Source organism: Pituophis catenifer, unplaced genomic scaffold (assembly GCF_029215685.1).
Source record: "Pituophis catenifer annectens isolate HBS135680 unplaced genomic scaffold, rPitCat1.0.hap2 SCAF_1, whole genome shotgun sequence".
Lineage (NCBI taxonomy): Eukaryota > Metazoa > Chordata > Lepidosauria > Squamata > Colubridae > Pituophis > Pituophis catenifer.
The window spans coordinates 300082157-300103576 of record NW_027256881.1 but is presented as its reverse complement, the minus strand read 5'-3'; the positions used below and the strand labels follow the sequence as shown (position 1 = coordinate 300103576).

Sequence of the window (21420 nt, the reverse complement as noted above, 5' to 3'; positions counted from 1 at the left end):
CATATAAAAAAAGCAATTAATTCTTATTTACATAGCACTTTGTAATATTTAATGACTAATATATCAGTATACTAAAAACAGACACAGTAATGATATCTCCATAACTTGCTAGTAAGACATGTTGTACATGCAGATATTTAAGGATACAATGTTGGAAGATCTACTTATCATGATCTGCTCTTCCATTATGAGACAAAGAAGTGTTCGAGATATATACGACAAGTGAAAGTAGACAACACAGAACTAGATGAAAAAATAATCTGACAAAATTGAAATTAATTTTCTATTTATTTAGATCTCAACTAGAGGGCACTACCTAGCCAACTTTGATCCATATAAAAAACTATGTAGGATGAGTGGCTGTTTAGAAATTCCTGAGCAAGCATGGGAAAGCAAACCACTTCCAGGTTACGACAAAAATATAATATAACTAATTAATTAAGCAAACTACTGATTCTAAATGAATCACAGTGGTTTACAATGCAAGTAATTCATAAAACCTAAAATTTACAATTATAAATCCATAAAATAATAATTATAAAAATAACATTTAAACAATACAATAATGCAAAGTAAGATAGTATTTGACACACACTAATCCAGACTTTCAAAAATGTGCAAGAGACTATTATTTTAGCACCCTTATGTACATAATTACAGATGCAATCTGTAATGCAAACTCAGGAAACAAGAAACACTTGGATTTCTAGAAAGAATTTTATTATTAGTAGGACAATGTAACAGAATCTCAAACTGTCAAAGCAGTACCCCAGTTCAACTTATATCTAGAATAATCAAGCCAGAGTTACTTCAAGTCTCTTTTACATTTTTCCCTCTCCCCTGGACTCATGAATCTTTTCTGTAACAACCCTGCTTCCTTCAGTAATGGTCTTGCTCCCACCTCAATATTCCCAGAGTCTTTCATCAAAGGAGGAGAAACTGCTCCAAGGAGTGAGGGCAAGAGAGTGAGAGTGGAAAACTCGGCCTTTGAGTCATCTCTCTATGTTTCTCAACCTTAGCCACTTGAAAATGCTAGGACTTCAACTCCCAGAATTCCCCAGCCAGCCATGCTGGGGGTTGAAGTCCTGCCATCTTCAAGTGGCCAATGTTGAGTAATACTGACCTATCTCATATCCTACATACTGTATATGGAACATCCAGCATTCCAAACTGAGGTGAATGCACCTGAAGAACACTGTCCTCTAATCAATAGCAACATTAATTTTATGCTTTTATTTACTGTCCTGGATTAAGACTAAAAGAATGTAGACTTCCTAGTGCATTTATGAACTGGAGACTTCCCATTCTAGTTCTCCTCAGAGGCTTCTTGTCTTCTACTATTAAATGCTACCTGCTCGAAGAGAAATCAATATTACTTCCTCAAGGGAACAATAGCTCTGTTTATATTTAAACATTCCCACAGTTTACTGTACATGAGCCTCCAAGTGGAACCAAAAACAGACTACGGGGTGCAAAAGGGAACCGAAGCTAACAGGCAGCCAAAGATAAGAGTGATCATTAAAATAGATAAAAAACACTCTATGAATGGAGATATCCATACTGAAATATAACAGGGTCAATTATTGTTTCTGTAATTAAACGCTGTCTGGGTAACAAATTAAATGGCAAATTGTGACGACCATATTCACTCAAACACAACTGCAAATTTGAACTTTATTACTTCTGCTCTAATTTTTGTCATCATGTATAGAGGACAAACACAGAATCTACATAAGGCTTATTTAATTCCATTTATTCCTTCCCCACCCCCCACCCCAAATCCTGTCTCTTCAGTGCAACTTTAGAGCCTATCTACTATTAACATCTTATTAATGGTATTTTTTAATGATTCCCAGTGCTTGTGTTTTATGGTTTGATTCTTTGTATTGTATTTTATTTATTTTATTGTAAGCTGTCCAGAATTATGTAAATCAAATACCAGTAAATAAATAAATAAAAACTATGACTCTATTTGGCTGTTTTTATATGTTGTATAGAGACTTATGATCTAGAACTTCACAAAGACACATACTTTCTTTCCCTTTTTTTTTTTAGCTTCTGCCATCATTAACTATGTTCCTGTCACATATCTGCTACCATTATATAAATAAGAGCTGGTACTTCTGAGGAGAAGGAAGACGGGAAGGGAGTAAAAGGAACATTTTTTTTCTGTATGTTCTATCTATTTTCTTTTTTTTTTTTTTTATTGAAAAAGTTTTTAAAAACAAACATATTTTCCCCACAACCCCCCACAACCCCCCACAACCCCCCCTCCCCCTCCCCGACTTCCCAGAGCAGAACACAAGGTATTTCTATTGATCTATCTATTTTCTAATAATTTCTCCTACCTTATATGTCAACTTGAGACAAAAAGCCAACAGATCTACATCATCTATTATTGGCAGCATATCTTTAGAATTTAAGCAATACAATTTTAAATTATTGAAAAAGAGTTGCAAATGAGTCCAGGTGCCTTAGAAGAGCCAATAAATGTGTTGTCCTGGGTAGGAATTATGTATCTTCTTTGCACACTTACCTTTGCAGCAACAGATTTTTGTATTGAGCATGAGGCCATTTCCTTTTTTTATGAACATGATTGTAACACTGGCATTCAACAAAGAGAACAGAACCCTGGGAAAGAATTCAGAATTTTATGTGGAACATCCACATTCTTTGAAGTTTGTGCCGAACAGAAACAACACATATTTTCTGCTCCAAAGAGAATAGCTCTCGTGGCCAGTTCAGATTCTGATTTGCACCTTATATTCGCTGAATTCCATATATTGTACTAGCAAAACATACTGTATTTCCAAACAGCTTATTTGGCAACAAATGTTGAAAAATCAACAATCCCCTTGGATTTAAATTAATTTGAATATTTATTGAATAGTTTGAACTGTTTATCCTTTTGGCACCATAATGTATGTAAGTTGCTGAAAGGAAAATTAAACCTTCATACCTCACTTGATGTGCTTGAGGGAGACAGGCATTCAAGAGAACATGTTTGCATTGTGCAGAGTCAGTATTTCTATTTCCACTAGATTCATGCAACATAAATTCTTACATGCATCCCGGTATGAACAATTATTTGGTAATTTCTGTATCCCTTTTTTGTGTAGACATTATATGTAGCCAATTTAGATTTGTACATTGTTTATTGTACACTCCAATAAAGTATCTCTTGAGCCAGGATGCTCTCACGGTTAACCTACAGCATATTTAAGCACAATTGCATAGGTTGATTATACAAGATAGACCTTGGCTCTCTGCCTAACACTTTTATTGAGTAAGCTGACTGTCTAGTAAACTGCCTACTCTAAGCTGCCTTGTTGTTACAATAAAGATGAGAAGTTCCATAGTAAGTATTATATATCAAAGTGCTCAAAACACTGGTGACTTAGCTGAAGCTGATACATATCTCTTCCTCCCTGCAAAAAGTTCTACAATTTCTTTCTTTTCTTTCCATTGCCAAATGCCATATGGCAAGAGTTCATCTATAAATTATTGGCTGTATTTCTTACAAATAGCCAGAAAGGTACTTTAAAAAAAAAAAAAAAGCATTTGTATGGACTACAAATACATCTAGTAACATCTCAACATTTTACATATATGTTAATAATCAGGAACATTATTTTCAAAGGAAAATTATCTATACCTTTACTTCTACCTATATGGTATGAAGTTGTATGTCCACATAAGCACAGGTACGGAGAAGTATCCATCAGAGAGAAGGCAAGAGAAAAGAACAGAAAGAAAGACATAATAAAAAAAACAAAAAAAATTAGATCACACTGCACATCACTTGAACGTAAACCAAGAACACAGCACAAAAGAAACAATACTCAAAAGCACACATATGAAAACAAAAAAAAAGTAGAATCACAAACTACACACAGTGCAGATTAAAATATATTCTTAAACTCTTTAACTCCAATTTTATATGGAGAAAGGCCAAGCTCTCCTTATAGAAGCATGTTAAAAATCCAGAAAAACACATCAAATTGACCATAAAGAAAATAAGATTAAAACAAAGAAAAAGAGAACAGTATTCCATGGAAATATATTTTCCACCTACCCACAATGGTGTAGGATGAATAGCTTGCGTAATTGTACTGGGTATATAAAGACACACTGAATTTTATATTATATTCCCACTGTATTTAAAAATACAATTATTTACACAGAGACATTAACATGTTACACACACTATATAATTTTGATCAACTTAGGGAAAGAATTAGCTGGAAAGAGAAATATAGGTGCTCAAAAGAATGAGGCTAAGAAAGAAAAGTGAAAGAAATGTCAGATTACCAAATATGACTAAATATAAGGAACATAAAGAAACACATCCATGTTTGCCTTTAAATTGAATGGACTGCATCTTTCAGCTTACCAACTAAAAAAACCAAATTAGTTTGGCTTATGCATAACATTGTTATTTTTGCTTAGCAAAATAGGATATCTGTCCACTTTAGTTTAACATGAAAGCCACACTACTATGTTCATTTAACAAACCCCGGTTTAAAAAATGCTGGCTTAATGCAATATGTCTTACTGGCCAGCACCACTCATCAATATTCCAAACTAGCTGTGCTGGGAATTCACTTTTCATTTCTTGCTATGGCCAGCAAACAGAAGTATACACTTCTTCAGTATTAAAATGACTATTTGACTTACAGAAGTATACTCTACAAATATATCTCATAGCGAAAGATGCAAGAATCAGACATTTGAGTAACCCTGATTTCATCCTGCCTTTTCCTTTCCAGACTATTTTTAAAAAGGTACATTCATCCTCTGGCTAGAGCTAGCAATAACAGTGTAAATGGGGTTATCAGCTCCCAAACTGTGCCATCTATCACAACATGGATAACCTGCCATATGACATGTTTCTATTTCTTCCAATGGCGCTAAAGTGGAACACTTGAATTCCATTCTGAATTTTATACATTATACATTTATACATCTTAGTGTGGTGATCCCAGTTCTTTAGCTCCTGGCCTCCTGTTTGATGAGATGAAGATACATGCCCAATTATTATTATGGTTGGTCAGATAGCCAGATGTTTATAGACTGGATTTGGCACATATACCCGAATAGATACTGAGTCCTTCCCAAGGACCTGGGATAGGCAGATGTTGTTTGCTGGTACCATTGCAGGATATAAGCTGTTCCAAGTAAAGCTGCCTTTTGCAATTGACTGGTGGTGATTTTGTCAATGTTGTTGATGTTCAAATGATGCTCCAGTTGTTTTGAGATTGCACCCTAGGAGCCTATCACTATAAGCACTATTTTGGCTTTATTTTGCCATAATCATTCTACTTCTATTTGCAGGTTTTGGTATTTTTGTATTATTAATTATTATTACACCACCTAACTCCCAGCAACATGTCTATCTGAATCTTTCATAATCTGATATGGAATACTCCAACTGTATCATTTCTTTATGATCAGCATAACACCAATGTATCTGTTCTGTGACTTTCAAATAATGCATCACAATAGGCAACTCAAATTCAATAAGCATGACTCCTGTTTTAGAGTTAACTCTTTCTGCAGACCAATCCTGCAGAACAAAATGTATGTATAAAACTATAAAACTTAATGCTGCAAAGTGACAGGAGAGTGACTGTTAGCTATAAATGTTGCCTCCCAGGTCCTTGGTCCATGCCATGAAAACTGTCATCATGATCTTACATATCACTGACTAATTTTGAGGGCCAGTGACTAACAAGTCACTATACTAGAGTTGAAAACATGAAGGTTACACTTCCATATAAGAGAAGGAAATTTTTGCATTTCTCCTCCAATGTTGCTTTTATATGTATATATTCATTTACTCCAATACATTGGACTTCGGGTTATGAACATTATTTTCTGTAGAGTCTAGCATCCGGGCAAATGAGTGATACAAATGCAAAAGTTTGGAGAAGATATATAGCATCTTGATTGTTTTCCAAAAGGGTTGCTGATTGAAGCTTTAATTAGTTGCTGAAGAAGGCAGGAAAGAAAAGACTTACCTTGTTCGCTCATCATCAGATGTGAAAGGCCTTTGAGAAACAGAAAGAAAGTAAATAAGACAGAATAAAACAGAAAGAAAACATAGGAAGACATGTGTACCTTTATATAGCTCAATAATTTGGGGAATATCACATACTTCATCAATGAATGTATGTCTGTTATATTCCTTGCATGCATGTACACATACACACATGTGCACATGTCCAGAGCTTCCTCTATTACAGGAGAAAGTCTGGACAGCAGAGGAAAAAAAAATACAGGTCCTGTAGTCCTCAACATACAACCACAATTGAGCCCAAAATTACTCTTGTTAAGTGAGACATTTGTTCAGTAAGTATTGCCCCAGCTTTACCACCTTTCTTTCCACAGTTGTCAAGTGAATCACCAAAGTTGGTAAGTTAGTAACCTGGTTGTTAAGTGAATCTGGCTTCCCCATTAATTTTGCTTGTCAAAAGATCGCAAAAAGTGATGACATGCCCTTGGGACACAGCAATGGTCATAAGTATGAGTCAGTTGCCAAGCATCTGAATTTTGATCACATTATCATGGGGATGCTACAAAGGTTGTAAGTGTGGAATGCCATTGTAACTTTGAATGCTCACTAAATGAATTTTTGTAAGTTGAGGACTACCTGTAAACATTCCATCAGTGTCAGTGAGACTGATTTTAAGAAAAGAAATACATTCATAATTAGTTGTTTGTGTTAAGTACAAGCCCTGGGAAGAAAAGCAACACAACTAATAATGGTTTTGAAGACAATCATCCTCGTTGTATTGCAAATATTATAAAGGTGTCATGCCAAAATTCTGATGCATGTTCTTCGTTAAGAGTTCATCATCTGCGCACGTTTCGCCGTGCTCTCAAAACTTTTCTATTTCAGCAAGCTGGCCTGGCCTAACTCCCATTTTTTAAATTTTTTAAATTTTTTAATTTGTGATTTTATAAATTGGGTGTTTTAATCTGTGTTTCGGCCGAAATATTTAATAATTTTAAGGTATTTTTTAAATATTTGTACTATCTGTATTTTATCTTGGCTGTTCACCGCCCTGAGTCCTTCGGGAGTAGGGCGGTATAGAAATTTGATTAATAAATAAATAAATAATAAATCCATCATCAACCTCAAAACACCACTGCAGTTCTTCAACCATTTTTAATTCACTTTGATAGCATGTCAGGATATCAAATAAACCCATCAGATTTCACAACCAATACTAGCCTTTAGATTAGTAATTTAAAGAGCAATGCAAATCCTCCTGAATAAATGCTTTGAAACATACGGAAGTACATTTTGAAATCATTAACGCAGCCAAATGTTTTCTACGTTCATGGGAGGAGTTTCTTAAGCAGCCTGGGAAAACTAGCTGTGTGAAAGATTTAAGAAATGTTTTCTATGGATTTTTGGATGTTCAAAAGCATCTCTTTCAAAGGATTTGCACAGCGCTAGTAATTTAGTCATCTTTTCTTTTTTTTCTTTACTTCTAGAAACCTAAATCCAAATCATTCAAAGTAAGTAAATATTCATCCAAAAGAATTCTTGAATTGATGGCATGCACATATATATATAATTCTTAATTCTTGTGATTAAGAATTTTATGTGAAGGTTTGTGTGTGTGTTGTAGAATGGAAGAAGGGAGGTAGATAGAATTATCAGAAACTACAGTGAGAAATTCTTGTCCCGTGACTGCAATAGGTTTGACTTAAGATATGTTCCCAATTTTTTGTTTGAATAAACTGTAAGACATGAATGGCAGTATTTTTACTTCATCTACATGGCAGAGTGCAGTTCGATTTAAGGTTGAAACTGTGACAGTAGCCTAGAAAAAAGTAAAGAAAATAATGATGGTTCAATAGTGGAAAACCATTTAAGTCCAACTACAAATGAAAAAAGAAGAAGGAATTTAAAGCACTGAAAAACCAATGTCAGAATACTTGGATACATAACTGAATTTTTAAAAAGCATTCTAAATCTTATCAATTATCAATTTGTGTCTCGGGCACTGCAAATGTTGGTTCATTGTTTGGGATATATGGGATTGAATTGATGTTTTTAATTTTTGATAATAATGTTGTATATTTACCAGCTGTGGTTGCTGTTTAGAATTCAAAATATCCAAAGGAAAATAATCCAGATGCTAAGGATCTGGAAGGAAAAAACTGTGCAGGCAGTTGTAGATGCTGGGTATGTTTAGACTGGAGAAGAGAAGATTGCAAGGAAACATAGCTATGTTTAAGTATTTGATGGCTATCATGTAAAAAATGGGGCAGAAGTGCTCAGGGTTTTTTCTTCAAAGAAGACAAGAAATAATAGATTCAAATTACAATGAAGCAAATTGTGGCTGGATATCAGACCTAATGTAAGAACTGTTCAACCATGGAACAGATGTATGTTTAAACACAGGTTGATGATCATCTCTTGAAGATGATACCAAACTGGATTTCTATAGTGAGCAGAAGGTTGGACTAGATTATCTCCAATGTCCCTTCCATTCCATGAGTCCGTGAAAAGTTGATCTGTGATTTTAATATTTTAAATGGTTTAATGTTACTTTAATGTTATCTAAAAACACAACACGATTATGCTTCCACAACACATGATGCATCCATTATATGAAAATGTTTGCACTGCAAGGGACTTGGTAAGTTTTTGATATTAAGACTATATTCAATATGTCCTACAAACAGGACTCCCAATAGTGCCTTGCTATAATCCTAGGGTTTTTTTTAAGCTTGTCTGATAAATTCAGCTAACTCATTATATTTTACAGATGACTGTTACAGTATTCAGATCCCTGATTAACTGTAATGACATATTTTTCATGCCTGCAGTCTATTGGTCAAAAGCAAAACAGATATGTTAATAATAAATAATTTAAGAATATGCAATTTAATATAAGGTTTTATTCATCCAATTGTCTGGTAATATTAATACACTTCGGGATTTAGGCAATTATTTTCCAACAAGAAAACAGAATTTCATAATGCTGATAATAAAACACAGGACATCCCTGTGTTTACTGCATGCTTTGGATTTGTCTATGTGATTATATGCTTTTAGAACAAGTGCTGATGTTTTGTCAGAAATGATACTTATAATAACCTTGCAGCATAAAATGACATATTTATTGATTATATCCAAAGTTGTTCTCTGCAGAGGCTTTCATCAGCTGGAAGGAAAAGATTGTATTAAACTATCCCCCCATTAACCTCACCTAGACAGCTCAGGGGGAAAATAGAATTTTTTTTTTATTAAACAACTTTATATAGCTGCCCAGCTCACACACATGGAAGGTAACATAAGCACAGGAAGACTTGGTTTTAAAAAAATTAATTAATGGCTATTTTCACCTACTTTTCCTCCTCGACTATAAGAGGGAAAAATTAATACTCAGGAAATCTCTTGTCTTCAACCTGGGGACATTGTTTTTACATCATTTTACACTGTCGCCAGCAATGTAGTACTTTCTCTGCAAGATGTTTCTGGTCATTTTAAAGGATCTAATGATCTAATGAATCTAATGATTTAATGAATGAATCACTCATGATTCCTGGTTATTTTGTATTCTGAAACTCATTTCTCAGTTTTAAAAAAGGCAAATGTGAAATGGCACATAAGTTGATTAACTTTATTTATATACGATATTCTAAATGACTTTGTCAAAAATGGCTGTATAGAATGACTTAACAGCAGAAAGACTTATCTAAATTTGATAAATTTGGCAGGTGGGAAACCATGAATCAAATATAAGATGTTACAAAATAGCAATAGCACTTAGACTTACATACTGCTTCACAGTGCTTTACTGCCCTGTCTAAGTGGTTTACAGAGTCAGCCTATTGTCCCCAACAATCTGGGTCCCCATTTTACTAACCTCAGAAGGATTGGAAGGCTGAGTCAACCTTGAGCTGGTCAGGATCGAACTCCTGGCTGAGGGCAGAGTCAGCCTGCAATACTGCATTCTAACCACTGCACCACCATGGCTCTTATAGATGCTAAAGAAAGAGGAGGTTTGGATTTATGTAGTTTGAATTTATTTTTTGCAGCTTGTTGTTTGATGGAAGAGTGGGCGATGCTGAAAAAAATTGACTGGAGTTCGGAGGAAATGATTTGAAGTTTAAGTTTCAAATTCAAGGCTAAGGTTAATATAAATTTCAAAAATCATTTTATCAGACATGTCACATTGACAACATGGAATAGATATAAACCCAGGTTGTGTCCGAAAATATATTGTGGCTTTCATCACAAGAAGCATATTATAGAAGAGAAATTATAACTAAATTCTAATGGTGACATATCAGAATTCTCTCAGGGAGAATCCAGAATTAAATCATGAGAAGATTTGATATTAGAAGGATATAATGTGTCAATGGTTTTCTTATGTACAATTATAGAAAGACCTGAAATAGATAGACTTTTGTTTTTGAACATTGTAAGACTGAATTGAAAGAGGATTAGGTACAAATGATGAAAATGTTATGGCTAAAATATATACATTTTACTGAAATTTGAAATAGAAGCACAAGCAAAAGAATGATAAAATGGGCTAAAAATTTTGGTTATAACCTACAAATAGAACAATGGGATAATATGAAGATGAAAAGGTTGAAATTTATATTGTGTAATAATCTTGAAGCGATTTTTTTAAAAAAATGATGTATCATTGGTATATGCCACTATAAAAACTGTCTAAAATGTATAAAGGTACTTTAAATTAATGCTGAATGTGAACAAGAGGTGACTTTTTATCATACCTGATAGACATGTAAAAAAATGGATCTAGATATATACAACATTAATGCAGATGATTTTAAATATACAATGAAGCCATAGGTACTTTGGGGACTGACAAAAAATTAGGAAAAAAAATCATGAAACTGTTTTTATAAATCATAACTGCAATGAGACTTTTCTATGCACAACAGTAGAAAAATTTGACATCCACAGTTGAAGAATCGATGGTGAAAATGATGGAACTTGCAGAGATGGCTAAATTGATTAGAAAAAAGACACTAATTAAGTTTAATGCCAGTAGGAAACCGCTTTTGGACTTTTTGCTCAAAACTGAAAAAAATAAAATTATGATATATGGGTTTGGAGAATAAGAACCCAGAGAATAAAAGTTTAAATGAAATTTGTATCTATAATTGCTGTAATCATTTCTTTACATGTATTTATTTATTTTCCACACTTTTCCTCTTTCTTTTTTCTTTTTTTGTTTCATCTTAAATATTTTTTTCTGTTAGTTTTTATCTTTCTTGTTTAAAAATCTAATAAAGTTATTATTAAAAAAGCCAGATTTAATTATGATAGACCTCAAAGCACTACTTTCAGGAATTAAAGTTATTTTCTTTTTAAATATAAATATGCAGTTCCACTTTCCATATTAAAGTAAAGTACTTATTGCTAATTGCACAAAGTGCTTAAGGGCTAACTTTTGGATCTATATGAACTCAGGCTCTTAAAAGGACTTTTAAAAACTAGATTCAGAGGACAATTATATGAAAGAATAATGTACTGAAACACTGGCCATGTTTTAAGGACTTATAGGGGGCATTTCTGTGGATTGGGTACTTAAAATAGAAACCTTGGAACTATCATCTTTTTTTTTTGTCAATGTTAATTATGGCCAGGCTTTTAGCACTTACAGAGCAGGAAATTAAAGCCACTAAACATAAAGGAGTAGAAGTGCATTTTTAAAAAAGCCAGTTTAAAATGACAAGTGATTGAGGCCAAGAGGATGATAGAGTCTTTTTGTTCTTCTTAATTATAGCTTGTCTTGTTGTACTCAGCCCATGCTATGTTGGGTGGAGGGCTTTTTTATGTCAGCTAGAACAAAAAGAGTGTGTCAGCGTGATGGAAGACATATGGTTCTATTTAGTTCCACAGACTACTGTTTCTACCTATGAATGACAGCAGGGAAGAATTATGGAACATAACTAAAGCACAGTGAAAAATGGATCTTCTTTACTCCTATGTGCTTCTTCATTCCTATGTGATGGAGCTGGGTTCAATCAGTGATGGAAGGGAGAAAAGATAAAGAAAATCTACTTGAATTACCTTGCAGGTGAAGTTAAGTTAAAATCAGATTTTCAAAACAACTTCACGGAATTTCCGTTAATTTTAAATTGGGGTATTTTAAATTTTTGGGGTTTTAAATCAGCCAAATCTATTTAATTATTTTAATTTTTAATTATTGTTGTGTCTTGTGTTTTTAAATTGGCTGTACACCGCCCTGAGTCCTTCGGGAGAAGGGCGGTATAGAAATAAAATTATTATTATTATTATTATTATTATTGTTGTTGTTGTTGTTGTTGTTGTTATTGTTATTATTATTATTTCCTTCTAGATTAAAAAATGAGGAAATACATGGCAGAGAGAAATGCTCTCAAAGAATCTGGGTTTCTTTACCTCTGCACATACTATACAAGAACATAGACTCTAGAATGTATGGTGTTCACTTGATAAAACAGTGGCTCTGTTAGAAGACAAACTTATCTAAATCATTAATATTATTATTTTTATTTGTTAAGATTTTTTATCCTGCCTTTATTATTTTTATAAATAACTCAAGGAGATGAACGTAACTACCATATTTTTCGGAGTATAAGACGCACTTTTCCCCCCCTAAAAGGGGTGAAAATTTAGGTGTGTCTTATACACTGATTGTAGCTCCGCCCACCCACTGGCCCCCACCCTTTGGCCTCTGCCTTGCAGCAGTTACCTCCTTGCAAGCAAACAGCAAGAAAAAACAGCTCCTTTCAGCTTCAGCACAGCCTAATTAGCACAAGTTGATTGGATCGGCCTCCCGACTCTCAGATGATTTGCTCTCAGCTGTTTTGCGCAGGACTCTGCTGCTTGCTGCAAAGAAGTAAATTGCTGGAGCAGTTTTTTTTTCTTCCTTGTGCTAATCAAGCTATGCTGAAAACAAAAATGAAAGTAAAGCAGGCTGTTTGCTGTTTGCTGCAATGAGGCAAAATTGCTCAGAGGCGAGGCAGAGGGAGATTTCTTTTTCTTCTTTTCCTCACCAAAAAAGGTAGGTGCGTCTTATACTCCAGTGCGTCTTACACTCCGAAAAATACAGTAATATTCCTTACATCTCCTGTTTTCCCCACAACAACTGTTTGAGGTGGTTGGGCTGAGAATGACTGGCCCATACCAATACATGGTAGCTAATGGTAAATGACTCTGAATAGTGGCCAGCCAGGTGCTAAGCCTGGAACAATTTCCAATCCAATTACAGGTAACAATTGTGCTATTCTGTTTTTCCCCCATACCTGATTGAAACATTTTAAAGTAAATCTCTGTCAACTTCAGAGGAAAAATAATATCATGTTGAACAGCTTTCTTAACTAACAACTGGGAAAACTATCCCAAGTAATTTTTCTCATGAACAAGGTTGAAAATAGATTCACTTTCTGTTACATTATCCTTGCCTTCTTTTTAAATATAATTTTGATTAAGAATTTTTATTGCAATCATAAAAATCAATATTTTTTATAAAATATATATTTGTTTCCAAAGTTGACCATAAAGGTATGTGCTTTGGATTTTCGGTTGTTACATTAAATAACAACATTTGCTATTGAATAGCAGTATTTGTAATACATACTGTATATAATTTAATGTGAAAGTTAAATTCTGATATTTTATGCTGTCCTCATAAAAAAGAGGGCATAAATATTAAATGAAGTTAAATAATATGACTAAATCAGGTCAGATAACACATTCAATGTGAAACCCATGACATACAAATGCCATGGGTTTTATTTCTAGTCTAAGACAATTAGAAAGAAACTTTGAGAAATGAAATAATGATTATTAAAAGTGAAAATAGATTTATGGTGATAAGAAGACCAACACAGCAAGTAGCTGTAGATGCAGTACTGGTTCTAGAGACAAATATTTCAAATATGTTTATGTTGACAAATATTTCAAATATTTTTATGTTTACTATATTAGACGGGGGTTTTATATTAGCTGCCCTTTACTTTAGAACAATAAATGTTCTACAGTTTCAGTTTTCTATTATTACACTTGTACTGTAGTTCTGCTTTAATACAACTGCTCTTGTGGTTGCTGCCTGATCAAAGCTTGTAGCAGGCATTGGATAGGGAGAAAAACAGATAAATATATGTGCAAAAAATATGAATGAAAGTTCTGATATGAATGTGACAACAAGACAACAAGTAACTGGCTGGTTTTGTGTAGAATGAGCATCCTACAAAGTAATTTTCAATCTTGGCAATTTTGAGACGTGCAAAAATCAGCTCCCAGAATTCCCATGCTGGCTGGAGAAATCTGGGAACTGAAATCCACTTTTCTTAAAGTTGCCAAGTTTGAAAAACACCATCCTAAAATATATGTTTATAAGCAGCTTCCACCAAGAATCACTCCTGTGAAGCTTTCATTCATTCCGCAAAGGTTAATGGAGGAATTCCCCAAATCCTCACTGAAATGGTATTCAACAAAAATACATAGCTTTTCACAATTGGTATCCTTCAGCATGAGAAAGTGATAATTTGAAAGGCAATTTGGATCTGGTGGTCAGATCTTCTGTGGCTGGCCTCATAGAACTGGCAAATAGAATCATGGCAAACTGCAGTATTTTTCATAGCCATTTTCAGCCATTTCTTCAATAGATTTTGAAACTCTCTGCCCAGAAATGGGGCTAATCATTACCAAGTTTTGCTTCCCTTATAGTACCCTCTCCTAATTTTTTTTCAAATTTTCAAGAAGCTATGGTATCTTATGCCTCTTTTTTATTAAATGATCCACTTTCGGGTCTCATCATCTTTAACCCTATTTCTTCCCAAATCTCAAGATTCCCCCAAAGAATATCTCATTGTAGTAGAAATTGGAATACAATCCATTTTCATAGTAGAATCTGATGAGCAGTTTGTGGCACTTTTTCATGATACGATTATTGAGAGCCACACTGAAGTAATTTAATCTACGTTCTTTGCCTCTCTTTTCTTGGATTCATTTACCAGGCACCAACATTCAAATTTCATCAGCCAAAATAGTCTAGAGTAATCAAAAAAATAACACCAGAGGTTCCTTATAATAGCAATATAAAAATAAGTATTCAGTGTCTAATTTCATTCAGAATCCTAGATTTTTTTAAAAAACAGCAACAATTCATTTCAAATTTTTATGCCAATTTTAAAAAATGGGTACCTTCCATATCAGCTGTGAATTCAGTGGATTGCAAATTGAACTCATCTGGAGGATATCAAGTATGATTTAAATAAAAAAAGATGCGACAAGTCATTGTGACAAAAAATAACTAGAGATCTGGCCATGACAGTATAATTTAAGTTTATTATCTTTATAATTTTATAAAGATGTATTGAGCCCTAATACTAATAATATTGAATTTGCATCATTACCTAAAGCATAGTTGAGTATCCAAAATGAATTAAATAAAGTCTCAAGCAGTTTGTTAAAAGAAGACGGATACCAGTCCTCTTGTGGGCTCCCTGGTAACCTAAATATCAGTCCAAAAAATTAAAATGACTGGCATGAAAATGAGGAATTCACTCCAATCAAGTTTCATTTCACACAATTTTGGCAGCCCTGGATTACAGAAACCCTGGGACACCCATTTGGCTACAACCAATGCTAGACCTTTTATGAGGAGCTTGTAATATTGAACAATAGTTTTGGCCTGTCTACTTGATTAGTTAATCAATGAAGCTAATTTATTTAGTTATTAGACTTTATATACCTCTGGCTATCAAAAACTCAATGTGCATCTTGCAGTTGGATTCTACTGTCAGATCATTGTTACTGCACTGATAGTAACACTGCTAGTTTTGAATCAAATTATGATTTTTATATACGAAATTAACCAATGAAGTTAAATATGTGTATGTAAAAATAAGCATCATAAAGACTATGTATTTATGATATGCGTTCATGGAATAAAGTCCACTTCATCAAGTGCATCATGCATAATATAAAGACAGTGATTAAAAAAATGTCATAGGTGAGAGAATCTCTTTCAGAGTTATGCCATGTTGCATCATATCATGCCTTCTGTCAATAGCTCCTATTTCCTTATTTCTTGTTCATAAAGAATGAAGGTATATGAAGGAAAATCAAATTGCCTAAGCACATAAGAAAAAGGAAAATAAATATAATTTCTTGACTTGATTAAGCAAAATGACTACAGAGGTGTTTAATTGAATTTGAAAGGCCCTGGAATTCCCAAAGCAGAGAAAGGGAGCATGAAGAAATGAAAATAAAATTGAACAATATTGAGAGAATAACAGTGATTGAGCTCACAAAAATTTATTCAATTAAAAGTTAACCTAAAAGCCTCAAGGGAGAAACAATTTAAAAAGGAAAAAGGAAAAAAAGCCTGTAGCATCTGTCCTGGATGGAAAGTCGAAAGTTTAGGCATTGTTAAGACATTGTTAAAAAAGAAAGTGTGTAATTTATTTCTCCAATTGATATTATATAGACAAGGGCCTCCTATGGAATTCTTAATCAAGGACAAGATAATATAATAAATAGATTGTTGCAAGTGTGAAAAAGGTAGTATAGATATTACATAATTTTGTTCTGAGAAAAATAAGATGAGAATAAAGTGAGAGTTTTTGTTCAAATAAAACTAGGCATAACACAAAGACACTTCTAATTTCTTTTTTGTATGTATGGTGTCTACTAGAAAAAGAAGTAACAGCAGGTAGATATTCTACACTATATGTAAATACCGATCCAGTTGATAGTTCTTTCATTAACCTCCATGCTGTGGTGTCCAGATGGAAAAGCAGCAGCTCTTCCAGCTTGTATCAATACCATCTGTATGACCTGCTAAATTATTTCCCATTGATGCTGAACACTGCAACAAAGTGTTCACCTGTGTTTACCTTCTTCTTTTTTTTTAATTTCCCAGCTTAATTTCTGTTGTATTGTTTAGAGAGTTAACCTGGGGGCAAGAATTCATTTTTTCCTGTTCTTTATAAGCTGGTCTAGGAATCTGAAGTCGAAGCAAAGTAAGATGGTCTAAATAAATCAGTCAATAAATAATTCTTTTCTCACTAAAAGTTTCTTGACCTGCTTCTGTCATGATCAAGGTATGCCATCAGTGATGGACTGTCACAATTAAGATGGGCCAGTAGAATCAGGACTACTACTGTCCCAACTTATGCACACACTGGATTTAAAACATAACACCATACATGAAGCAGGCACTTTCACATCAGAAGATCATAAAGTCAAGAGTCCCTGGGCTATAACCAACAAAGAAGCAAAAGTCCTTATTTATCTATACTTATTTATTAGACATTTATCCCACCTTTATTACTTATAAGTAACTCTAGGCAGTGAATGTACAAAATACTCCTTTCCTCTCCTTATTTTCCCCACAGCAACAACTCTGTGAGGTGGGTTGTACTGACAGAGAGTGACTGGCCTAAAGTTGACTTTCAATCCAAAGGCAAAACCAGAAGCCACAATGTCCTGGTTTCTAGGCCACCACCTTAACCACTACATCAAACTTGCTTTTTGCTACTAAGAGCCTCACATGGTGGTAATACTGCTGATAATTAGATGGGACTATGGATAGAATTGAAATGTGATAGAACATTACATGTAGGGTAGATAATTATCTCCAGTAATTGTAATGTCCTTTCTCCAGCACAGAGGCAAGGTCTGAGAAAGATAATAATACCATTAGAATATTGGTCAAGGTTGAATTGTGGGGTCCTTCTAGTTCTGATGATGTTACCTAGTTGGGCAATGAAATGTCTGCAAGAAAACAACTCAGGAGAGCACCAAGGATCCCAAAGATAATAATGCAGAATGAAATATAAGGCTATTAGGACTTTGGCAAAAAAAAGTATCTATCCATGGTATCTATCCATGGTCCTGAAGAAAAGTCTCCAGTTCTTACTGTCTGAATAGAGCTCCAGCACTATGCTCAGGCCCATATTATAAACCGCTTGTCCCTTTAGATTACTTTAGTTTCACTCTTATTAGGACTGATCAGAAATTCTTCATCCTTTTCTTCCCAAATTTCTGACCTTGAACATCTCTTAAAATGGAGCTGCAATTTTAAACAGCAAAACAGATTGTTTTTTTAAAAATTCAATTTGTATATTGCCTTTTCTTTCATAGATTGTTTAAGCCTATGAACAGATTAAAAAATTAAAAAATAATGTAAAGCGGTTGAAGCTGAGTTAACAACTAAAATTATAAATTCAACTCAAATTGTCTGAAAGCAAAAGAAACCATTAATCCATCATTCTATGCTGAACACTGCAGCCCTCTGGGGCCGATTTCCATTCTTTTTACAAATGTGAGCTAAACCTATACTGTGTAAAACATTTAATTTTGAATCCCTACTTCTATTTCCTGTCTGTTGCATGATAAAGCTTCCTGTGTCACAGGAAAAATAGAGCAATCTTGCTGGCATTGAACAATAGGTCTGCTGATTTCAATGAAAGATAAATCAAAGTTATGAAATTAGGGTTGCACAGTAGAATGGAACAGTGGAATAAGCACGGGAATTGGTAGTCAGTGTTCATTTTGGATGAATATTACCTTGAATTGGATAAATGAATTAGGTTCATTTTGCCTGTCTTCGTTCAGTATATTGCACCATGACCAATTGCTGGGCACTAATTATTACGTTTTGACATTTCAATATATTACTTCTTTTACTGGTTTACATTTCATGAAGTTCTTGAAAATTTTTATGTGGTAATAGCAAAACACCAAGTGTTGACTATAAGAGCAACATTTCATTTGAAATGGATTAGAAAGTGACAGTGAATCCATATTATTCTTAATTTGTACTGCAGTTGCTGTGCAGAGTATTTTGGCACTTTATTGTGTGCTTTCCAAGCAAATGACTACTACAACCCCACATTTGTGTATACCGTAAGGTGTTTATCTAGTACAGCTGATGACAATGCCTGCCAATTGACTGAAATATGTGTTCTAGACTTCACAACTGAAATTCTTCTTTATTCTCTTTTCCATTCTTAGAAGGCAGCTTCATCCCATACTCCGGCAAGCCAAACACTCACCTGGAACATGACTGGCATCTGACGAAGCATTTTCATAGGAAACAGGAAAAGGGAGGAAGGAAAGAAAGAGAGAAAGAGAAAACATATTAGAAACCCACATGCATACACACCAGTAGCTTAGCTTCTTTGCATGGAAAGAAATTACATGCAAAACCAGAAATTTGCTGTTAAAAAATCATCCATCCTCAGCCATCTGCCCGTCATGCAAGGGAAAAGGGCTTGGATCCCCTCTCCCCTGTGCATGTAGAAATTAATCAGATGTCATATCTGTCTGGAGAGAGAAAGAAGTTCCAGAATCAGATAGATCCAACACAGAGACCTGCAAGAATATTGGTTAGAATATTCTGTGGTATTTATTTCACAAATAGATTTTAAAAAGGGAAAAAAGACTGTCCTCACAGCATAACAGTTCCATTTTCATAAATTCAAGAACATATAAGTAATATTGGAGAAAAAGGCAAATTGTTTCCCCTTCTGAAAGGTTTCATGTGAATTTATGACCAATTATTGGTTTCCCAGATTCTAGCAAACAAAAGAAAAGAAAACCAAAACTACTATTGTAGTTCTTTATGCCCAGTTTTCCTTTGACCATCCTTCATTGCGGACATTGCAGAAATCTTACTGAAATTTTCTGTGTACTCTCTTTCCCATTATTAAATGGAAAAACACATATTTTGCATTAAGGACCACATCTTTCTCTCATGGCATTTCATTTAATGGAAACAGCAACTAAGCAAACCAAAGTGAAGAAATTCATTATTTCTTATCATCTGAATTCTAAATCAATTGTTTTGCATGTGTACATCCTTTATTCTTACCCCCTGAATTGCCAAACAATTTCTGAAAAAGCAGAAACACAGTCATCTTACAAACTCAACTAACTACTCATTCATCTAACACACCTAACACACTTTCTGTGAGTTATGAATACCATCCATAAACATCACTGAATTACCCATAATGATCATACAAGACAGACAATAGTGAGCTTTCAACAGAATCAGCTGAATTTTCTATCTTACTTGAGAAGGGACTTGGTAGATTAGTTTACTAGATCATTTTCTGGAGGATACTGTGAATGTTCTGTTCAGAAATCCTGTTTTAGACCTGACTGTCCAAGAAAATCAACAAACTTTTTTTCTTTTTCTTGTTTTTTTTTCTTCATTTTTTTAAACAATGCAATTCCTGGGGAGGTAGGAAGATTTGATCTGGGTACATGATGCTAAGAGATAAGATTTAACTCTTATCATGTTCTCAAGTGCTCTCAAGTGTCTATTTGCTGCATAGGAAAGAACATACAAATGACTATAAGGAGCTATTTCTGCTTAAATAATACACTTTCCTTTCTTTGTCACATTGTTTGTGGTTTCTATTTTAAACTCTTTTTCTTACTGACCAGATGGCAAATTCAGATACATGTGCTTAGGTAGCAAAGAATGCAACAGCTTCCAGTTTTGACTCTAATATTAGGTATGTTTGCAATGTTGTTTGTACAAAATATGTTACTATATTTTTACAGTAGAGTACTGTACACTAATGGTGCAATTTTAGATGTGCTTACACAACTTTACACATGGTAGTCTTATTTCTAAAAAAAAATGTACAAAAATAACAAAAAACCAGAGCTGTTCATATTAAGGAGAGAAGTTATGGTAAACAACATTAGATCTTCAGAAACTAATTCATTAATGGTGCTACTATATCATTTTTCAGTTACATGTTCTCTATATTTACTTGACTCAGAGTTTTAGAAAGCCATAGTTTCAAAACAAAAACTATCTTGAAGTTCTAGTACTTTTGGTATAGAACTTGCAACCTCCCCACAACTCTTTTTTGCAGTGTTCAAAGCCTCCATAATGTCACACAATTGTCTGACACAAAGACAATTTAACACGGTTTAAACAAAGGAAAACCCAAGAAAAACCCCTAAATATGGACAATCCTGGCCCTGTCCAAACATTTAACATAGCCCTATCTATGTTACATAATCACTCTGTCATTGCTGCCCTTTTTTCCTCCTTACCCCAAAATTAAATTTCTGGCTAGTAGAAAGCAGTGTATTAAATTGAATTTATTCAAGATGATTTCTGGAATTATATATGAGTTATGTATATTATTTAATATAAAATTCTAGTGTCCAACAGAACACCACTAGTATAAAGAGATAATGCAATTTTGAATCAGTTAAAAGACTGCTACTTTAAAACCCTGAACCCCTGCTAGCAGTCTTTTAACCAAAAATAACAATAGAGCAAAATTCGAACAATGTAAATAGTCTGTAACCAAATAATGTCTTTGAACTAATTATTTTATTATGGAGCAACAATATTAGAGGGAATATTGGCACTAGCTGTGGAGTTTTAC

The 21420-nt window shown here is 33.9% G+C and overlaps 1 protein-coding gene across 22 annotated transcripts in view; it reads right to left on the bottom strand.

The window, feature by feature from the left end:
- Positions 1-21420, bottom strand: part of NRXN3 (neurexin 3) — a 1226878-nt gene that overhangs the window by 1180578 nt on the left and 24880 nt on the right. For 8 of the 22 annotated variants that reach the window (XM_070931468.1, XM_070931471.1, XM_070931466.1 and 5 more), the window contains exon 1: positions 6021-6042. The exons of 10 other annotated variants lie outside the window; for them this stretch is intronic. In XM_070931468.1, coding sequence (XP_070787569.1) covers positions 6021-6036 — 16 coding nt within the window. In that variant the 5' untranslated portion in view covers positions 6037-6042. Of the gene's footprint in view, positions 1-3655; positions 3668-6016; positions 6051-21420 lie in introns of those variants that run through there. 4 more of the 22 variants (XM_070931470.1, XM_070931453.1, XM_070931456.1 and 1 more) reach the window with 4 other exon arrangements.